The sequence below is a fragment of the Entelurus aequoreus genome, linkage group LG02, assembly GCF_033978785.1.
Source record: "Entelurus aequoreus isolate RoL-2023_Sb linkage group LG02, RoL_Eaeq_v1.1, whole genome shotgun sequence".
NCBI lineage: Eukaryota > Metazoa > Chordata > Actinopteri > Syngnathiformes > Syngnathidae > Entelurus > Entelurus aequoreus.
Window position 1 is genome coordinate 59673029 of NC_084732.1, and position 21979 is coordinate 59695007.

The window sequence follows — 21979 nt, forward strand, 5'->3', positions numbered from 1 at the left end:
ATTCAATTGAATGCACTGCAAAGACAAGATATTTAATGTTCAAACTGAGAAATGTAATTTCTTTTTTTTGCAAATAATCATTAACTTAGAATTTAATGGCAGCAACACACTGCAAAAAAGTTGGCACAGGGGCATTTTTACCACTGTGTTACATGGCCTTTCTTTTTAACAACACTCAGTAAACGTTTGTGAACTGAGGAGACCAGTTTTTGAAGCTTTTCAAGTGGAATTATTTTCCATTCTTGCTTGATGTACAGCTTAAGTTGTTCAACAATCCGGGGTCTTCGTTACGGTATTTTAGGCTTCATATTGCGCCACACATTTTCAATGGGAGACAGGTCTGGACTACAGGCAGGTCAGTCTAGTACCGCTCTCATTTACTATGAAGCCACGCTGTTGTAACACGTGCATAATGTGGCTTGGCATTGTCTTGCTGAAATAAGTAGGGGCGTCCATAGAAAAGACGTTGCTTGGATGGCAACATACAGTATGTTGCGCCAAAACCTGTATGTACCTTTCAGCATCAATGGTGCCTTCACAGATGTGTAAGTTACCCATGCCTTGGGCACTAATACAACTCCATACCATCAAAGATGCTGGCTGTTGAACTTTGCGCCTAGAACAGTACCGGTAAATGGTAAATGGGTTATACTTGTATAGCGCTTTTCTACCTTCAAGGTACTCAAAGCACTTTGACACTATTTCTACATTCATCCATTCACACACACATTCACACACTGATGGCGGGAGCTGCCATGCAAGGCCCTAACCACGACCCATCAGGAGCAAGGGTGAAGTGTCTTGCTCAAGGACACAACGGACGTGACAAGGTTGGTAGAAGGTGGGGATTAAACCAGGAACCTTCAGGTTGCTGGCACGGCCACTCTCCCAACTGAGCGCCACGTCGTTCTCAGTTCCCAGGCTGGATGGTTCTTTCCTCTTTGGTCCGAAGGACACGATGTCCGCAGTTTCCAAAAACAATTTGTAATGTGGACTCGTCAGACCACAAAACACTTTTCCACTTTGCATCAGTCCATCTTGGATGAGCTCGGGCCCAGTGAAGCCGGCGGCATTTCTGGGTGTTGTTGATAAATGGTTTTCGCTTTGCATAGCAGAGTGTTAACTTGCACTTACAGATGTAGCGACCAACTGTAGTTACTGACAGTGGTTTTCTGAAGTGTTCCTGAGCCCATGTGGTGATATCCTTTACACACTGATGTCGCTTTTTGATGCAGTACTGCCTGAGGGATCGAAGGTCTGTAATAACATTGCTTACGTGCAGTGATTTCTCCAGATTCTCTGAATCTTTTGATATTACAGACCGTAGATGGTGAAATCCCTAAATTCCTTGCAATAGCTCGTTGAAAAATTTTGTTTTAAAACTGTTGGACAATTTGCTCACGCATTTGTTCACAAAGTGATGACCCTCACCCCATCGTTGTTTGTGAATGACTAAGCATTTCATGGAAGCTGCTTTTATACAAAATCATGGGACCCACCTGTTCCCAATTAGCCTGTTCACCTGTGGGATGTTCCAAATAAGTGTTTGATGAGCATTCCTCAACTTTCTCAGTCTTTTTTGCCACATGTGCCAGCTTTTCTGAAACATGTTGCAGGCATCAAATTCCAATTGAGCTAATATTTGCAAAAAATAACAAAGTTTACCGGTTTGAACATTAAGTATCTTGTCTTTGCAGTCTATTCAATTGAATATAAGTTGAAAAGGATTTGCAAATCACTGTATTCTGTTTTTATTTACGATTTACTCAACATGCCAACTTCACTGGTTTTGGGTTTTGTACATAAGTATTCACAGCCTTTGCCATGAAGCTCAGAAGTGAGAGCAGGTGCATTCTGTTTTAACTGATCATTCTTGAGATGTTCCTACAGCTTAATTGGAGTCCACCTGTGGTCAATTCAGTTGATTGGACATAATTCGGAAAGGCACACACCTGTCTATATATAAAGTCCCACACTTTACAGTGCATGGCAGAGTACAAACTAGTGATGATAAATGTGATCCTTTTTACTGACTCGAGTGGCTCTTTGTCACTCACCGAAGTGGATTGATTCACTCATCACAAAATGCATGGGCTAAAGCTTGCACATGGTTATTGCATGCTCAGGCAACCTAACACACAATTCACTCAGCACAGAGCACATGTGCAGATGCTCACAAATGATTCACTGCATCTGCGCAAGTCTCGCCGTCATCTCATTTGTCAAAGTGAGGCCTTGTGAATACTTTCCAGATGCACTGCAGAAATTAGATTGCATTTTAATGTGAATTTAGGTAGCCCTACAAAGTTGTTAAATACTTTTAAATAATTGTTTGTGTGATATCTTCTTTAAACATTCTGTATTCTAATCTTTTTTTCTTTTCAGTGTGGCCCTAATGCTCTTGCATATTGTTACATGGTTAATTGTATTCCTATCAATACAAATCTATGCCCCCTGAGCCACATTTTGGACTCTCCTGCTTTAATCCTTTGACTTTGTGAATTTTATTTAGACTGGATCGCTTTTATGTTGACAATTTGATTTTGTGGACCAACTAAAGTCCCTATGTCTCTGGGATAATCACAAAGAAATGTGCACTTAATAGCGAAGTTTAATTACAACCACTTGTGTTGACGTGAGTCAGCCAATCCAAGGCATGCAGATCTTAACAGCTTTCACTTTACATACGGTTTAGTGAAGACCGCCCTGTTGCAACTGTTTTTGTCTTTTTCCAGAATCTTGACGTTTAGACTTTTGTGTATGTATCCTGTCAGGAGGAGGTTGCAGAGTTTGCCATAGAATTGTGTTGCACTGAGGAAGAGAGAGGAGAGACCCCGGGCAGAGAGGACAGTCCCAGAGACCTGGGAGATGTGGAGCTTGATCTAGGAGGAGAAGCAAAGTCTGGAGACGACAAAAGCTTCGGTATGAACTCTCTTGTAGTTAAACTTATGCTTGCTTTTAAAGATGCACCATTTGCGAAAACATGTGAATCTTGATTTTCTGCCTTCAAACTGAGATTTCTAATTGGAAATAGAGATTCTTGGAGGATTTTAGCATGCCTATTTTAAGAAATCAATTTTTGTTGTTATCCATTCTTTATTGGATGACAGTTGGCAGGCGGTTTAAAATAAGGGCGAAGTAAAGTAAATCCAACTAATTCATGTGATCCCGCCTCCCACGAGCTGACCAATGATAGATGTCCGGCCGTCAGTGGGGTAGAACCAGAGCTGTAGAGCCAACTAGCCCTGGCCAGTCTTTGACTGGGAGAGAGTGAGTTGCAAATGTCGACCATCATGCCAAAAAGGCCTGGAGGAAATGGCTGCGTTTGTTTGTGATGCAAAATCTTCGTCGTTTAGAAATTTGGTCGTATGTCAGGGTGAATTAGGGGTGACACGATTCTTTGATTAAATGTATTACAAAACTGATGGAGTAATTTTCTCTGTCTCGAAAAATCATTGGTTTAATGGTAGAGTTAAAACCATAAAGACATTTATTGTTGTCAAATGTGCTTACGTCACCAACGCAGAGGAAGTGAATGTAGTGTTTCCCAAGATCAATTATAAACGTGCCGCTTCCGGTTCGCCTTGCTCATGAACACATTTTAATCGAAGTATAATGTGGAGACATGCAACGTAACTCCCCTTTACAACACACCTCATACTGTTCACCTGCTTTGCCAGAGATGTAGCAGTAGAGATAAGGGCTGTTATTGAGTATTCTAGTAATCTATAGATTTTTTTTTCTTCTGAGTAATAAAAAGACAAAACATACTTTATAGTCTCAATGCATATTTTAGGGAAACGAGTGGAAATAAAATTCAATTTTTATGCATCCTATAAACTTTATTATATTTTTCTAAAATGCACATCATCAACATAGAAATTGCACTTTAATAAACAACAAAAACTCTCCGTTGTTCACTGCCACACAGATTACGGTGCGCTCTATTGCAGGGGTCGTGCGGAAATTATCTGCATATCTGAAGTTCCGGGCACTCATGCGGTCCGGAGTTTATACGTTTTTATGAGTGACACTTATGAAACGATTAATCAAAGCAACAGAATATAAATCAAATATTTTTTCTAATCGAATTAATCTGTGTAATCGTAGAAACCCTAAAAAGATAACTGCTTCCAATCAAGCAACTTTGTTACTATATTTAGCAAGTAGAGGTTGGCATGAAAATTGAAAGAGGAAAGTGTGTCTTGCGTCATGCAGTTTTTCAGTATTCAAATACAAGCGGTCACAAAAAAAGTATTTTATGCGAGAGCGGTGAGCCACCTCCGCTAACCCAGGGAGTGTCAAATGTGCATTACAATCACTGAGCATTGTGTGTACACAACTTTCAAAGTGTGGAACCTTAACCATTACTTTTTGAGCTATTGTATGTACAGTATAGCAGATTGAAAGGAATGGAGTGGACACTCTTGTCTGTCTCCACTATCTTTGTCTCTGCGTGGCCGCTCGCATACACACACACACACACACACACACCCTCAGCCTGTCTCTAGGTTCAGAAATGCACAGTTATGAAGATACTGTCATGGCATTAGGTCTAATTTAAAAAATGGAAACAATTGGTCATTTATTATTAGAGCTGCGTAAAATTGGTTTGATATAAGTTTGGCAATATCGGGTAATATTGACCACTGCACTCCCGCTCTGTGTAGCAGCAGCAGTGTCATGCTGACTGTGCTAATGTTAGCTGCCAACAACAAGCCATCAAAGGCAAACAAAAGAAAGAAAGAGATTTATCAGCATAACATTACCCGATTCCCTGCGGACCATGAATGTATACAGTTATAGAAGCCATCAAACCTTTAGTTTGCAAAGACTTAAGGCCGCTCTGCTCTTGCTGGCTTTAAGTGACTCGTTCTCAAAGGGAACCATATTATGTTGTAATCATGCAACGTAAACGTCTGAATCAGTTATTATTGTTGAATTTATTTGTAACTGAGGCCATGTCTACACTAAGTCGTTTAACCCCTTAAACGAACAATTATTTAGCCTAAGCCCCGTTTCAGCCACACTAAACCAGCGTTTAAGGTCCCCCTCTTCGGACAATATTTCACATGGGTAAGTCAGCCGTGTAATCAGGGGTGCAAACTAACTTTTTGACCAACTCGCCAAGTGGCTAGTAGGTGAAAAAACATACTCGCCAACCATATTTTTTACTCGCCAAATGCCAAAACAAACTATTTCCTTTACCATTGTATTCCGCCATGTAGAAGTGTTCACGTCACATTAAAACCAATTCTACAACCAACCAGGGGCCACAGTATAGTATATAGAGTATATAGATTCTTTTTTTTACTATCCTATGAAACTAGAAGCAGGACGCATGATGCAGTGCAGATAAGATTTTAAAAGATCTGTATTCAATAAAATTTAAGTAATATACAAGTTTTACAGTGCATTGATTGCTACAAAGAATAAAGAAATAGTTAAATATTTTTCAACATTGTCTGGATATTTACATTAATTTTTTTACATTTAAACATTAAAAAATATCTGCATTCAATAAAATAAAAGTAATATGCAAGTCTGATTGACCGTGAACTGCTTGCTACAAAAAATATAGGAAAAAAATATTAAATCTGTTGCCAACATTGTCTGGATATAAATAATGAAAGAACATTAATGAAAGAACATCAGATTAACATATATAGAAAAAATTAACGTCTCAGAACTTCACCGCCCCTCCCCGTGTGTGTGTGTGTGTGAGAGAAAGAGCTTTGTGTGTGTGACATTGTGAGTGAGTGAGTGAGTGAGTGAGTAAGTGAGAGAGAGCTAAGTGTGTGTCGGTGTGTGAGAGCTGTAGCCTAGGTGGGTGTCTGTAAATATACAGACAGATAGTGAGTGAGAGACAGAGAGTAAGATTTATAGGCTTAAGGCTAGGAAGAATGATTGTTAGCTATTAAGACTCGAGTAACGTTACCGGTACACTCTGTGACTGTCGCCTGAGAGATATCCCTGTAGTGCGCGCTCTAAGCTAACTACTAGGCTAGCTAACTGCCGTATCTTAGCAACTAGTCTACGGAACGTCGAACGTGACATCACAACAAATATGTGCTTGGTAAAATAATGATCTCCGTGTTGCTTTAGGTACCGGTAAGCGCTGCATTATTGCTGTTGTGAACCTCACTTTTTCAACTCGCCAGCGTGGCAAGTTAGGCAAATATTTTACTCGCCAAAGCTAAAAATAGCTCGCAAATGGCGACTGGCGAGTGTTAATTTGCACCCCTGCGTGTAATTCTTGAATCTCCGGCACTTAGCTTTGTGTGGACTCATTGATCGTTTACAAAGTGAGTTCGGAGAGGAAGTGACGCCAGAAAGACCTCGCCCACACAGGAAGTGACATCAGAAAGAACGCACCACAGCCAGCTTCATAATAAAGCGGTTTTGTAACTCGGAGCTAACCACTGGAAATATGAAGGCGAGTCATCCAGACATGTCCGTGTTTCTCCTTCTTCTACATGTACTGTACAGACGCTTGTGGAAATCACACATGAATACCTTAAGAGAGAGCGATTGCAGCTATTTCGGATACCACACTTCTCAGACGACAAGAGAACTTTCGAAGGTCAGCTGTGTTTCTACTTAGCGAAAAACTTAGTCCATTTGTCGAAGGAGAGACAACGAGAATGCGAGCTCCCGTGGATGTGATAAAAAAGGTGTGCTTTGTATTACCTGGCTGTCGAGGAAAACGGCGAATGCATTTTGACTGGCAAGGCAGACTGTATCAGTTATTGTCCGCCATGTATGTCGCGCACTCGACATCTAGGTCCAGAGTATATACAGTCACCAAAAACGAATGGACAATGAAGGTGAAGGCAAAAGAGTGAGGCGTGTCCTGACCAGATATCTAGATCCCTAGTTTGATTGATGTAAAATGTTCTTTATCACATTGTTCACGTGTCTAATAAAGATTTGATGAATTTATGATGGCTCAGGTGTGATTCACTACAATAGGGCCTCACAGCACACTGAATTCCAGTTAATTGAAATACCACAACACTGGATATTGTTCAGATAAGTTAAATTTAAGAACTTGCACACAAAGCAACACTGGAGATGACTATGCCGTGTGCATTTTCCGCGCATGCGTACTAGGTCGCGTTGCGCCGGCGGACGGAGAGGGTCTTAAACCGTGGCATTGTTGTGTGTGGACACGGATAAGGTTAGTTGTGATTTACCCTGGATAACCTTATCTGGCTTAGTGTAAATGGGGCCTGAGAGTCTTGTAAAATAAAAACTGAAGACAGGACCAGTGTCAGTTTCATTGACTAATTATTTTTGTCTCAGAGGAAAGGGTTGACGATAACTGACGAAAATAAGAAAATAAATCAAAACAAAATGCACGTTGACCAAGACTAACAAACTTGACAATTTACGCAACTAATTAAAGTGAGACGAAAATGTTGACCGAAAAGAAATCCAATTATATTTAATTTTGTCTTGTAAAATGGGTGAGACAATTTCGGAATAAATCCAATCACCACTCTTTACCAGCGTACATATGAGAGTCGGACGAGAGTTTGTTACGTAGGAGAGCCAATCAGATGCTTTTCATTGTGAGACCAGGAAGTTGGATTTCTCACCGCCAAAACCAAAATGTATTGATGTTCCACATTGTAATATAAGTATATCAGTAAACTTTGATGATATGTGTACACTTGGGAGAAAGTATACAAGACACACTTAATTTTTGATGCTAGGATGCCATCAGCAGGCGAGTCATCGATCGTGACAGCTCCACAACTGTAAGTTAAAGCTAATTCTCCCGTATTACTTTTTTACAAAAAATTATCAAATAACTTTCTCTGCCTCAAGAAATCGTTTGTTTAATGGTAAATGTATTTATTTTATGGCATGACCACTTTTAATGTGGTCCAACACGCTTGCTTAAGTTGATGTGTTTCCTATTTTTTTTAATTAAAAACAATTATTCGAGGCAGAGATTTATTAACAAATGAAAGGTTCCAGCCACCCCTCCTCCATGAGAGGGACAAGCAGAAGAGAATGAATGAATGGATGGATGGATGAAATTTGCCATGCCACATGTGTATTTGCTTCTTCCATTTGTCCCGCTCTTTAACAAATTATGATGAAAGCATGCATCGTAACATGTAACACACATACACAGCTGCCTTGCCAGAAATGTAGCTTAAAAAATAGAAAAAGTGCCTGAATGATATCTATTGGCTTTGAACTGTAGAGCAAAACATGCCCTAATACATCATTCTTGACCATGAGATCATGCTAACACATGCTTTGCAGGTAGTTTAGATAAATGTGCTTTTAAATACACTTTAAATAGGCCTTACCTTTTATACTTGATAATTTCATCGACTTAATTTACTGTCATTTTAGCTGACTAAAATTATGTAATTTTGTTGTTTAAAACTAGAATAAAACAAAATGTATTTAGATGACAACAATTTGACAAATACCTTTTGGTCAAAAGACTATAAAACTAAATTAAAAACTGCTGTCAAAATTAGCACTGGAAAGGACGGCAGCTGTGCTCGGGACATACTTTTGTTTACAGCTTCATCTCCCTGTAAGCGCCACTGTTTTAAATGTGCCAGAAAAAACATGCGCCGGCGTTCACAATAAAATGACTGTGTGTTACATACTGTCTGACTGCGCTAACAAAACAAGAGTCCCAGAATAAAAGCTTACATATATTTATCATTAATCTTTTGCACTTGAAGAAACGATACCTTGATGCAGTTCATAGTACCGGTAATGGAATGTTGCAATAAACATATGCTTTCACTTGCAATTTTTTTGTTATTTAAAATTTTTTATTTTTGAGGCTTTTAAGAAAGTTTAAATTGTCCAAAGTTGTTCATGGTGAAGAGAAAATACATTGTATCCCCCCAAAAATGGATTCACTCGCTGGAATATAAAGACAATATAACATACATCCATAAACGTGGATGCATATGAAAAAGTGCAATATATTTATCTGTACAGTAATCTATTTATTTATATCTGCACCTTATTGCTCTTTTATCCTGCACTGCTAATGCAACAAAATGTTGTTCTTATCTGTACTGTAAAGTTCAAATTTGAATGACAATACAAGGAAGTCTAAGTATAAGTACATTTATATTTTATAACGATTTCGAGACATTTTAAATATTTGCGTTTAGATGAAACCATCCATCCATCCATTTTCTACTGCTTGTCCCCTTCGGGGTAGCGCTGGAGTCTATACCAGCTGCATTCGGGCGGAAGGCGGGATACACCCTGGACAAGTCGCCACCTCATCGCAGGGCCAACACAGATAGACAACATTCACACTCACATTGACACACTAGATGAAACCAAATTGTGATTAATCATTTTAAAACTATATAAAAATCAAATCGATTTGGGAAATTGGCCATGAGACATTACCAACCCTATTCATTATTAAGTGAATTTCTTATTTTCTCTTGTGTATTTATAATTGCTCTCTAACCAAACAAAAATGTTTTATCCGATTAACCAAAGGAATTTTAAGTAAAATACTCCTTACGAAAATATCCTGTACCTGCAGCCGTAGTTTAAATTCTGATTGCTTTTCCCACAATATTTTGTACAGCCTTACCTGCTATCTATACATTGTTGTCTTCCTGATGAAGAAATTTGCTGGCCAGTATTAATAGTTTTTCTGAGCTCCTCTTGAGTTAATATTTTATTTACTATCCAGAATAACATAGCAGTGTTGTACCATCCTTCTTTTTTGAAAATTATTACTAAGTATGGATTCAAGCTACTTAAAGACCCATAAAATCACATGTGGTGTCACCCAAAGATTTGTTTCAGGTCCTATTTTTAATATTTACATGCTTTCACTTGGCAATGTCATCAGCAGACATGGAATTAAGTTCAACAGTTGTGCTGATGACACAGCTGTACATTTCCATGTCTCCTGATCATATCGTAGAATAAAACATCCATTTGCATAAAAAACAACATATTTGTCTAATTCTGTTATGTAAAAATTTGTCAAGCCCCCAAACAAAACACAATCGATAAATATAAAAAGATCTTTAATCACCATTAAAGATTGTAATTGATTGCCAGCAGTGATTTTCAGCCACCAACAGTCAGACATGACTCTTTGTGTTTGGGTTTGTCTTCCAGGCGAAGAAGTTGTGTTACTAATGCAGGCTCTGAACTCACTCGCTACACCTGAAGAAAAACTGGCAGCTCTGTGCAAGAAATACGCTGACCTGGTAAGATGCTATGGTTGATGTAGTTGCAAATTTGGTATCCAACTTTCCTGCTACCTTTGTACCCTAACCTTAAGTCCAAATTAGGACTGAAACTAACGACTGTTTTGATAGTTGATTAGTCATAGACTATCTTAATGATGAGTCGACTAATCGGATTATGAAGCGTACACATATTCAGTAGCTCTAATTTAGCCGTCAGCTTTTAAATTCAGCTTGAGATATTTTTTGATATGTGCTAATTAACAATAAAGATGACCACTTCATTTAGAAATATGTATTTACTGTGGTGCTCATTAGGCTGTTGCAAAAGAAAAATAACTAATACATTTTGATCCATTTTTAAAACAAGGACAAGCAAAGAGCTAAAAAACAATGTATACCATTTTCATGTTAGCAAACAACTGTCAAATTACCAACAATAAAAACAAACATCAGAAAACTTATGCTATCTAGGCTCCTCAAAAAACGTACATTTTGTGATGCTAATGAATGCTAATGATTGAATAATGGGTTCTCACTTCTCTTTGTGCGCTTGAGTATCTAGTCCAGGGGTCGGCAACCCGCGGCTCCGGAGCCGTATGCGGCTCTTTGACCACTCTGATGTGGCTCATCTGCATACTTGCCGACCCTCCCGATTTTCCCAGGGGACTTATAGATCTCACTGCCCCTCCTAGATATCTCCCGGGGCGAATATTCTCCGATTTACACCTTAACAATTAAATTAAGGGCGTGCCTTTATGGCACTGCATTTATTGTCCTCTGTAACCTGTACTAACAGTGTGCCGGCCCGGCCACATGTTATATGTAACTTTTACTTACTTACGAAGGAGACAGCAAGGCATACTTGGTCAACAGTCACACAGCTTACACTGACGGCGGAAGAATAAAACAACTTTAACACTGTTACGTTACAAATATGCGCCACACTGTGAACCCACACCAAAAAAGAATGACAAATACATTTCTGGAGAACCTCCGCACCGTAACACAACATAAACACAACACAACAAATACCCAGAATCCCATGCAGCCCTAACTCTCCCGGTCCACATTATACACCCCTGCTACCACCAAACCCCCCCACACATCCACCCCCCCCCCCTCCTCCCTCCGTGCGTCGGTTGAGGTGGGCGGGGTTTGGTGGTAGCGGGGTGTATAATGTAGACTGGGAAAGTTAGGGCTGCATGGGATTCTGGGTATTTGTTGTGTTGTGTTTATGTTGTGTTACGGTGCGGAGGTTCTCCAGAAATGTATTTGTCATTCTTTTTTGGTGTGGGTTCACAGTGTGGCGCATATTTGTAACGTAACAGTGTTAAAGTTGTTTTATACGGCTACCGTCAGTGTAAGCTGTGTGGCTGTTGACCAAGTATGCCTTGCTGTCACTTTCGTGTGCAAGCAGAAGCTGCATTCAACATGTGGCCAAGCAGGTACGCTGTAGAGGGCGCTAAAAGCATTACCCTCACGCCCTGAAATTCGGGAGACTCCCGGAAGAGTTGGCAAGTATGGCGCTATCAAGCGCCATTCATATAAAACTCGTGGGCCGCACTTACATTAAATTGTCATATCAAGGTGCGGGCCGGGCGTGTGTCTGAGACCCCTGGTTAAAACATAGCACAAAGCAAAAAAAGCTTTGTATGCAGTGTTATTTCATTTTACATTTTCAAAAGAGTTTTGTGGCTCCCATTGTCTTTTTTTAATTTGTGAAACTTGTCAAAATGGCTCTGTGAGTGGTAAAGGTTGCCGACCCCTGATCTAGTCGATAGAAAAGCGCTAATAAATCTAATCCATTATTATTATTATTATTATTATTATACATTTTTTTAGAAAGCTATATACAAGTATATTATTGATGATTAACTCCTGACATGTTATGGACTCATATATTATTGTTTTATTTATCACTTCTTGACATTTTATCTATCTAATAGATTATATATTATTTTATGATCTTGGTGCCTAATATTTGTTTGTGTGATGATATTAATGCACCTTTCCTTTTTGCATGCAGATTGATGCCACTTCACACTTTTAGTTCCTAATGGATAAATAAAACTAGACAAAGTTTAGCAGGCGGACCTTGGCTAAAATGATATTTAAAGCTATTTTTCACACAACTTCTTCTCTCTGTTGTTAGCTAGTTGGGTGACTATCTTACTGAGGAGAGTCAGAGACTGCATCCCTCAGCTGTCCGACATGCCTCAGCATCACAGACATTCTGCTATGAAAAGCAAGGTCTGCTTTGCAAATTGATTTATTCAATATTCATTAAGTTATTCATGACATGTGCATGTTCATTTCAGTCTGGAAAAACGGGAGGGAGGTCAACAACTGTTCACTATTCATATTTTCTTATACATTTTTGTCAAAGATGTTTGCTCCCCCCTAGTCCAAATTTAAACGTCATTAAAAGAAGAACATTAAATAAAGGTCATACATTCATTGGGCTGCGAGCCTACGACTAATGATTATTTTGGTTATCGGAACTGTAGATTATTTTTAAAAAAAATATATAATTGAATCGCAACTGAAAATATATAAATCTTTAGTTTTCAGCATTTTATTTAAAGAATTTGTGTAAACTAGGGGTGTAACGGTACACAAACATTTCGGTTCGGTACGTACCTCGGTTCAGAGGTCACGGTTCGGTTCATTTTCGGTACAGTAAGAAAACAACAAAATATACATTTTTTGGCTATTTATTTACCAAATGTGTAAACAATGGCTTTATCCTTTTAACATTGGGAACAATATAATAATTCTGCCCACGTTAATCAACATTAAACTGCCTCAAGTTGTTGCTCAGATTAAATAAAATGACAAAACTTTTCTTCTACATATAAAAAGTGCAACATTAAACAATTTCAAGTCAACTCATCATGCTTAATTTATTACAGCATTTGGGAAGCCTGTAGTTGATTTTTATTATGTAAATTTTATATTTTTATCAACATGTGATAGCAGGGACCCTGCCATTCAAAACTAGGCTGCTCCATTACTAATGCTTAATGTAACTATAGCTGAAAAAATAGTACAATAGCAATAGGAGAGACTACACACACACACACACACACACACCACGCACACACACACACACACACACCGCAAAATGAGCTTACATTCAGTAAAAGCTAATTAGCCTTCACCTCAAGCCAGGACTTCGAGCGAGCTGAGCTGCAGTTTAAGTTTCTAGAACGTCAACGGGCTCATAGTGATGTTACTAGTAGTTGACTGGGAGGTGTTTATTTTAATTTGGGGAGAGTACGCTGCCTGATGCTCACCTGCTAAACACCTATCTGCTCAACGCTGAAGCACTGACTACATGCGCTTTGAATACGCACTGCTGATTGGCTGTTACCGCTTTGAATACGCACTGCTGATTTGCTGTTACCGCTTTTTGTGTCAGATGGTTGTGTGGGTGGGACAATGCTGAGTGCTGAGACAGAGGCAGAAGAAGCAAAGCAGCTTGTTAAGACTTTAGCTTAGAAACTCGTTCGGTACACCCCCGTACCGAACCGAAACCCCCGTACCAAAACGGTTCAATACAAAACATGTACCGTTACACCCCTAGTGTAAACACAACTCTGTTAAGGAGATATTTATAAAACAATTTTGCTTTGATCCGACATGTGGCCTATGCCAACTTGTTACCCAAAACATTTAATCGTGAAGAACGTCCCTACAATTCATGGCAACAGTCAATAAGAAGAGAGGGTAAGTCCAGGAAACTTGTAATGAAACGTTAGCATGTAGCATCTTCCTGACCACTGATATTATTAGCTAGTAGGACACTGGCACATGCAGTTACAGAGTTTGTGTTTGGCATACATTCCACTGCAGGAGTAAAATGCTGGCTGTACGCCCTGTAAATAAAGAACCCTGTGCGTTTCCACCAAAAACTGCCCAGGTAAATACATTTCCGCAAGAACCATTTTATTTCCTGGTACATTCAAAAGTTCCTAGGAAACTTTAAAGTGTCTTTCTGTGTTGTGAAATGCTGATTGGTTGAACACAGTTGGGGCGTTTCGAAAACTTTGTATTCAAAATTTGAAACACCATTACAGAACGCGAGGACAACTTGTTTATTTCTTATTTTTTATGGACATTAGTATTTCTATTGACATTAAAAAGAAAGAAAAACAAAATAAACCTTTGTGGTATCTGTGTGTTAAAGAATGCAGATCAATGGAACAATCCTGCAGTGTTTATCCCCAGCTATAGTGTTTAAATTAATATGCAGTTAAGTGTTGTTTATGAATTTTTACAAACTTTATTTTGGTACACGAAGCTATGAGAAGTGGACTGAGTCTTTTAAATGTATTTATGGAGAATTATAAAGTATTCAGCCGGACGTCACTGGGACCCTGATACTACCGTACTTTGTTTGAGGATAAATGTGAAATAGAGGAGACAGTGAAACAAAGGTAAATCACATCACTTAAAGTTCTTGAACTTTTTGTGGAAAAAGGCTTATTGTATACCGTATTTCCTTGAATTGGCGCAGGGAATATAGTATTCGCACGTCTAGAATTACTGCCGGGTAAAAGTCGTTTCTCAAAATAATTAACGCATGCTTGGCCTTATCGCCGGTTTATTATTGAAGCTGGATCAAGTTCGTTTCGCAAAATATTAATTTTATTATCGAGTGACGCATCTGTCCTCATTTTCAAAATGGAGGAAGCTGCTTTCAGTAGTTTACAATCGCACAAAGGAAAAAAGATAAAGAGCTTTTCAGTAGGATTTAAGGTCCAAGCTATTGAATACCGGTACAGTATGCTAAAGAGAACAGTAAGCAGCTATGTTTTATTAATATACCGTAGCTGCGTGTGTGAAATACTGTATAAGTCATTAAATGACTCCCGCATCTTGGTGGTAGAGGGCGCTGCCGCGCTAGTGATCCTTCTTGCGACTTCCGGTACTGCAGAAGAAGTGAACACACGCAGCAAGAGATTTTTTTTCTTCCTTTTAACAAGGAGGCTTACATACCGGTATCTAAAATAAAACAGTTTTCTAAACTGGACTTTCAATCGAAGCAGGAGGTAATAATTAAAGTAATATCTCCATCGAAACAGAGACTTTTAAAACTGAAGAAAGAAAATAAGGAAGACTTCTATAAACAAGTTATCGATGCTTTTGGTCAGAAGGAGCTGCAAATGGACTCCATTTATAAGTACAGGTAAGACCATAATAACGTTTTTTAAATTAAATGTGCTTTTCATGATGGTATGCTTACATCACACTCAAAGCGCACGCCTAAATTTTATGGATTCCTTTTGGTAAACGCCAGAGTGAGAAGAGGTTTTAAAATAATTACCGCATGCACGGCCATCCCGCCGGTTTCCGGTAAACGCAGGAGTGACAGGAGGTTTTAAATTAATTAACGCCCCTGCGGCTATTCAAGGAAATACGGTAAGCATTTTGTATTACATTTAAACAAGTCTTTTTTTGTCTGTGCAGCGCTGTGTAACTGTTACTAGACTCAATTGACAGATAACATAAAATTTAGGGATGTAGCATCGTAGCTTAACCGGACTACATGGAGATGAGATAAATGGGCTACGTACAAAGCTATGTTTTTGATAAATGGGCTACGTACAAAGGCTATGTTCTTGCATGGATGTACATAATTGTTTCAAATGGAGAGATGATACGTAGCCTGTATACCTACAGCTTTATGGACTGAAAGGGACACTTCTTGTTTCATACACTCTAATACTGACATCATTTTAACATGAAGAATTACTGCAGTATGTGAACAGTGACGCGACGAGGGAACACTGTATTCACATTTTGAAGTTCCACCGTGGGCACCAAATCTGAATAGGCATAACGGACAACATCATGTGGTTTCTTGTTGTATGTGTTCAGTTGGAGGAAAGTCGTTGCATGCAAAAGCGTCTGAAGACCCTGCAGAAGAAACAGTCACAAATTGTAAAAGAGAAGATTCACCTTCAGGGCGAGCACAGCAAAGCAATCTTGGCCCGCAGCAAGTTGGAGAGCCTCTGTAGGGAGCTACAGAGACACAACAAGACTTTGAAGGTTCACAGCAGCCCACTGTCAATAATAACAGCAAGAGAAATCCAAAGAATGGACTGCAGTTTATATTCACAACCTCTTCTTCTCCCCACACCTATATTAGGAGGAGAATGCCCAGCGGTCTCGGGAGTATGAGGAGCAACGTAAGGAAGTCATGCTGCACTTCCAGATGACTTTAAGTGATATTGAAGTCCAGATGGAGCAACACAGCTCTCGCAACACGAAGCTGAGGCAGGAAAACATGGAGCTTGCTGAAAAACTCAAAAAGCTCATTGAGCAGTACGAGCTCAGGGAAGAGGTAAGACTCTAGCAACACTTAAAACCACACCCCTTGCTTATCTCTATATGTCATTGTATTAGAGACATGCCTGAACAAAGTCTTAAAGATGACCTATTTTGTAAAAATGTTTTATATATTGGTGCCTGTTTTTATGTATTTGGCATCTGCATAATCTCAATATTTTCAAGTTTTTTGTAAGTAATCAGACCATCTGGATACTTAAAAAAAAAATGAACTAGGGACAATTCTATTAAAGACACTTCTGACAACATGATGAAAGCACGTATTGCTCTTCTTACGCAACGGGAACCACTCTGTGCACCTCTATCTAAAGGCACTCACAGGCAGCTTTATCTTTTTTTATGTTTCGTAAAACATCCTTTGAATGCAACAGACGAAAGTTAATTTTGTAGTTCTGAACATTTTTTACTCACTTTTTGCAAACGCATCATGAGTAACTCTTCACATTTGAAGTGACCTCATTACGTCAAAATGCAGATTTCACAAAAGGTTTTTTTCCATTCTCCTGTTTTTATATTTTTCTGCTGTACTTATGTTTCACTCAATTCAAAATGTGAACACTATTTAGAAGTGTATATTAAAAGTTTTTTGTCTCCCCTTTTCAGCATATAGACAAAGTGTTCAAGCACAAAGAGCTACAGCAACAGTTGATGGATGCTAAGTTGCAAAGGATCACTGAAATGATGAAGGAAGTGGAGGATAAACAACAAAGAGAGGGAGACCTTGTGAGTAAGAATTTAATCTCATAACCAAGTTAAACCAATAACTTGCAGGTTTTAGTTGCATTAGAGGCAATTCATGATCACAAACAATGAGCACGATGCTTTACAATTGTCAGCTTGTAGTACGTTTGACATGAATTCCAACAAGTACCGTATTTTCCGCACCATAAGGCGCCCCGTGTTATTAGCCGCACGTTTAATGAACGGAATATTTCAAAACTTTGTTTACCTATTAGCCGCCCCGTGCTATTAGCCGCACCTACGCTACGCTAAAGGGAATGTCAACAAAACAGTCAGATAGGTCAGTCAAACTTTAATAATATATTACAAACCAGCGTTCTAACAACTCTGTTCACTCCCAAAATGTAATGTACAAATGTGCAATCACAAAAATAGTAACACTCAAAATAGTGCAGAGCAATAGCAACATCAATAACTCAACGTTGCTCATACGTTAGTGTCACACAACACACAAAACAAACATTTAAAGCTCACTTTCTGAAGTTATTACTCATCCACAAATCCCTCGAATTATTCTTCTTCGGTGTGCTTCACTTGTTTTTTGACACCATCGATGATGTGGACGCGCATGCAGTCGTAGATCAACAGGAACGGCGCTGCGTGAAAAAAGTCACCCGGTCTCTTCGCGTAAACGTCTATCAACCACTCGCTCATCTTTTCTTCATCCATCCATCCCTTCGAGTTAGCTTTTATGATGACGCCGGCTGGAAAGTTCTCTTTTGGCAAGGTCTTCCTTTTGAATATCACCATGGGTGGAAGTTTCTGGCCGTTAGCATGGCAAGCTAGAACCACAGTAGGACGACTTCTCATTCCCTGTGGTGCGAATATTCACCGTACGTGTTCCCGTTGTATCCACAGTGCGGTTCACATGAATATCAAAAGTCAGTGGAACCTTGTACGCGTGTCTCTTAGTAGGAGACATTTTGTTGTCTTTACAGAAATACACAAATGAAATGAAACGTAATATCCGCGCGCTTCTTCTTCTATGGGGGCGGGTGCTCACCTTGGCGGTTGCTTACCGTAGAAGAAGAAGCGCTTCCTCTTTTACGGGGAAAAAAGATGGCGGCTGTTTACCGTAGTTGCGAGACCTAAACTTTATGAAAATAAATATGAATATTAATCCATATATAAGGCGCACCGGGTTATTAGCCGCACTGTCTGCTTTTGAGAAAAATTGTGGTTTTTAGGTGCGGCTTATGGTGCGGAAAATACGGTACTGTGACATTCTAAAGCAGAGCATGATTCCCCTCACTTCAAAAAAAACTAACTGGGCTGTATGCCAGTTTTCCAACATGATTGAGTCCAAACACACCTAAGATGACACTGCCTTGTTGAGGGAAAATCTTTTGTTTTTCTCCACACCTGAAACCAATTGAGCAACTACAGGGCATCAAGCTGTGGAGGAGACAGAGCATAATTAAGGCAGTGCTAAGTAACAATAACAACTTGTTACATGTTCACTGTAGGTTTGCTAACCGCCACACCCAGGCAGTACACTGACAACTGAGTGTTAATTCTATAGGAGTGTTAAAGGCCTATTGAAATTATTTTTTTAAATTTAAACGGGGATAGCATATCCATTCTATGTGTCATACTTGATCATTTCGCGATAGTGCCATATTTTTGCTGAAATAATTTAGTAGAGAACATCGACGATAAAGTTCGCAACTTTTGGTCGCTGATAAAAAAAGCCTTGCCTGTACCGGAAGTAGCGTGACGTCAAAGGTTGAAAGGCTCCTCACATTTCCACCATTGTTTTCAATGCAGCGAGAGCGATTTGGACCGAGAAAGCGATGATTACCCCATTAATTTGAGCGAGGATGAAAGATTCGTGGATGAGGAAAGTGAGAGTGAAGGACTAGAGTGCAGTGCAGGATGCATCTTTTTTCGCTCTGACCGTAACTTAGGTACAAGGGCTCATTGGATTCCACACTCTCTCCTTTTTCTTTTGTGGATCACGGATGTGTATTTTAAACCACCTCGGATACTATATCCTCTTGAAAATGAGAGTCGAGAACGCAAAATGGACATTCACAGTGACTTTTATCTCCACGACAATACATCGGCGAAACACTTTAGCTACGGAGCTAACATGATAGCATCGGGCTTAACTGCATATAGAAACAAAAGAAATAAACCCCTGACTGGAAGGATAGACAGAAAATCAACAATACTATTAAACCATGGACATGTAAATACACGGTTAATGCTTTCCAGCCTGGCGAAGGTTAACAATGCTGTTGCTAACGACGCCATTGAAGCTAACTTAGCAACAGGACCTCACAGAGCTATGCTAAAAACATTAGCTATCCACCTAAGCCAGCCAGCCCTCATCTGCTCATTAACACCCGTGCTCACCTGCGTTCCAGCGATCGACGGTGCGACGAAGGACTTCACCTAATCACCGATGCGGTCGGCGGCCCGGAGACGGAGGAAGTCAAGGTGAGGTCGGCGGCTAGCGCGTCTGCTATCCATCTCAAAGTCCTCCTGGTTGTGTTGCTGTAGTCCGCCGCTAATACACCGATCCCACCTACAACTTTCTTCTTTGCAGTCTTCATTGTTCATTAAACAAATTGCAAAAGATTCACCAACACAGATGTCCAGAATACTGTGGAATTTTGAGATGAAAACAGAGCTTTTTGTATTGGATCCAATGGGTCCGAATACTTCCGTTTCAACGATTGACGTCACGCGCATACGTCATCATACATAGACGTTTTCAACCGGAAGTTTAGCGGGAAATTTAAAATTGCACTTTATAAGTTAACCCGGCCGTATTGGCATGTGTTGCAATGTTAAGATTTCATCATTGATATATAAACTATCAGACTGCGTGGTCGGTAGTAGTGGGTTTCAGTAGGCCTTTAAAATACATCTTTAAAGTGTCAGGTTTGCACTCATTATTGTCAATTTGACAAAATAGGGCCAAGGAATTGATCTCGACTTTTCAGTTGAAAAAATACTAGCAGATATACTCATCCTGGAGTAAATGAGAAGGGTTTTAAAGTTGGCACTGCTGAAGATCTAATCAAAGTGTTTTGTGTCGCTACAGCTGCTGAAAGAAGCCTTGGCATCGAGGCACAAGTGTGAGCTGATGAAGGAGCAAGAACTCCAGCTCAAGCAACAGGTCAGTAAGAAATCAAATAAAGCACAAGGGTAGGTGATGTCATCGCCTAATGTGCATAATTAGGCATGACGCTTGAGAGCAAAACAATGATGATAGAAATATATACCAACTTTCTCCAGTCACTGTTTTTTGTGTTTTTTGAGTCACAAACCTGTGCTCATTAGAATAGCTCCATGCTTTAATGTTACAGGCCTCGGATTTGAACTGTTTAAGGTCAAGTCAAGTGTTGCTTTAAAGGAGGGCTCATATTTTAGGGCACCAAGGCAAGTTAGAAGGGCACCAAGGCAAACATTATTTTCTTAATGAATGATAAACAAACCCCGTTTCCATATGAGTTGGGAAATTGTGTTTGATGTAAATATAAACGGAATACAATGATTTGCAAATCATTTTAAACCCATATTCAGTTGAATATGCTACAAAGACAACATATTTGATGTTCAAACTGATAAACATTTTTTTTGTGCAAATAATCATTAACTTGAGAATTTGATGCCAGCAACACGTGACAAAGAAGTTGGGAAAGGTGGCAATAAATACTGATAAAGTTGAGGAATGCTCATCAAACACTTATTTGGAACATCCCACAGGTGAAAAGGCAAATTGGGAACAGGTGGGTGCCATGATTGGGTATAAAAGTAGATTCCATGAAATGCTCAGTCATTCACAAACAAGGATGGGGCGAGGGTCACCACTTTGTCAACAAATGCGTGAGCAAATTGTTGAACAGTTTAAGAAAATCCTTTCTCAACCAGCTATTGCAAGAAATTTAGGGTCCGTAATATCATCAAAGGGTTCAGAGAATCTGGAGAAATCACTGCACGTAAGCAGCTAAGCCCGTGACCTTCGATCCCTCAGGCTGTACTGCATGAACAAGCGACATCAGTGTGTAAAGGATATCACCACATGGGCTCAGGAACACTTCAGAAACCCATTGTCAGTAACTACAGTTGGTCGCTACATCTGTAAGTGCAAGTTAAAACTCTCCTATGCAAGGCGAAAACCGTTTATCAACAACACCCAGAAACGCCGTCGGGTTCGCTGGGCCTGAGCTCATCTAAGATGGACTGATACAAAGTGGAAAAGTGTTCTGTGGTCTGACGAGTCCACATTTCAAATTGTTTTTGGAAACTGTGGACGTCGTGTCGTCCGGACCAAAGAGGAAAAGAACCATCCGGATTGTTATAGACGCAAAGTTGAAAAGCCAGCATCTGTGATGGTATAGGGGTGTATTAGTGCCCAAGACATGGGTAACTTACACATCTGTGAAGGCGCCATTAATGCTGAAAGGTACATACAGGTTTTGGAGCAACATATGTTGCCATCCAAGCAACGTTACCATGGACGCCCCTGCTTATTTCAGCAAGACAATGCGGAGCCACGTGTTACATCAACGTGGCTTCATAGTAAAAGAGTGCGGGTACTAGACTGGCCTGCCTGTAGTCCAGACCTGTCTCCCATTGAAAATGTGTGGCACATTATGAAGCCTAAAATACCACAACGGAGACCCCCGGACTGTTGAACAACTTAAGCTGTACATCAA

The 21979-nt window shown here is 39.7% G+C and overlaps 1 protein-coding gene across 2 annotated transcripts in view; it reads left to right on the top strand.

Moving 5' to 3' along the window:
* Positions 1-21979, top strand: part of txlng (taxilin gamma) — a 72689-nt gene that overhangs the window by 28639 nt on the left and 22071 nt on the right. For both annotated transcript variants that reach the window (XM_062030277.1, XM_062030286.1), the window contains exons 3-8: positions 2775-2922; positions 10141-10232; positions 16098-16268; positions 16369-16563; positions 17172-17291; positions 20362-20436. In XM_062030277.1, coding sequence (XP_061886261.1) covers positions 2775-2922; positions 10141-10232; positions 16098-16268; positions 16369-16563; positions 17172-17291; positions 20362-20436 — 801 coding nt within the window. The remainder of the gene's footprint in view (positions 1-2774; positions 2923-10140; positions 10233-16097; positions 16269-16368; positions 16564-17171; positions 17292-20361; positions 20437-21979) is intronic.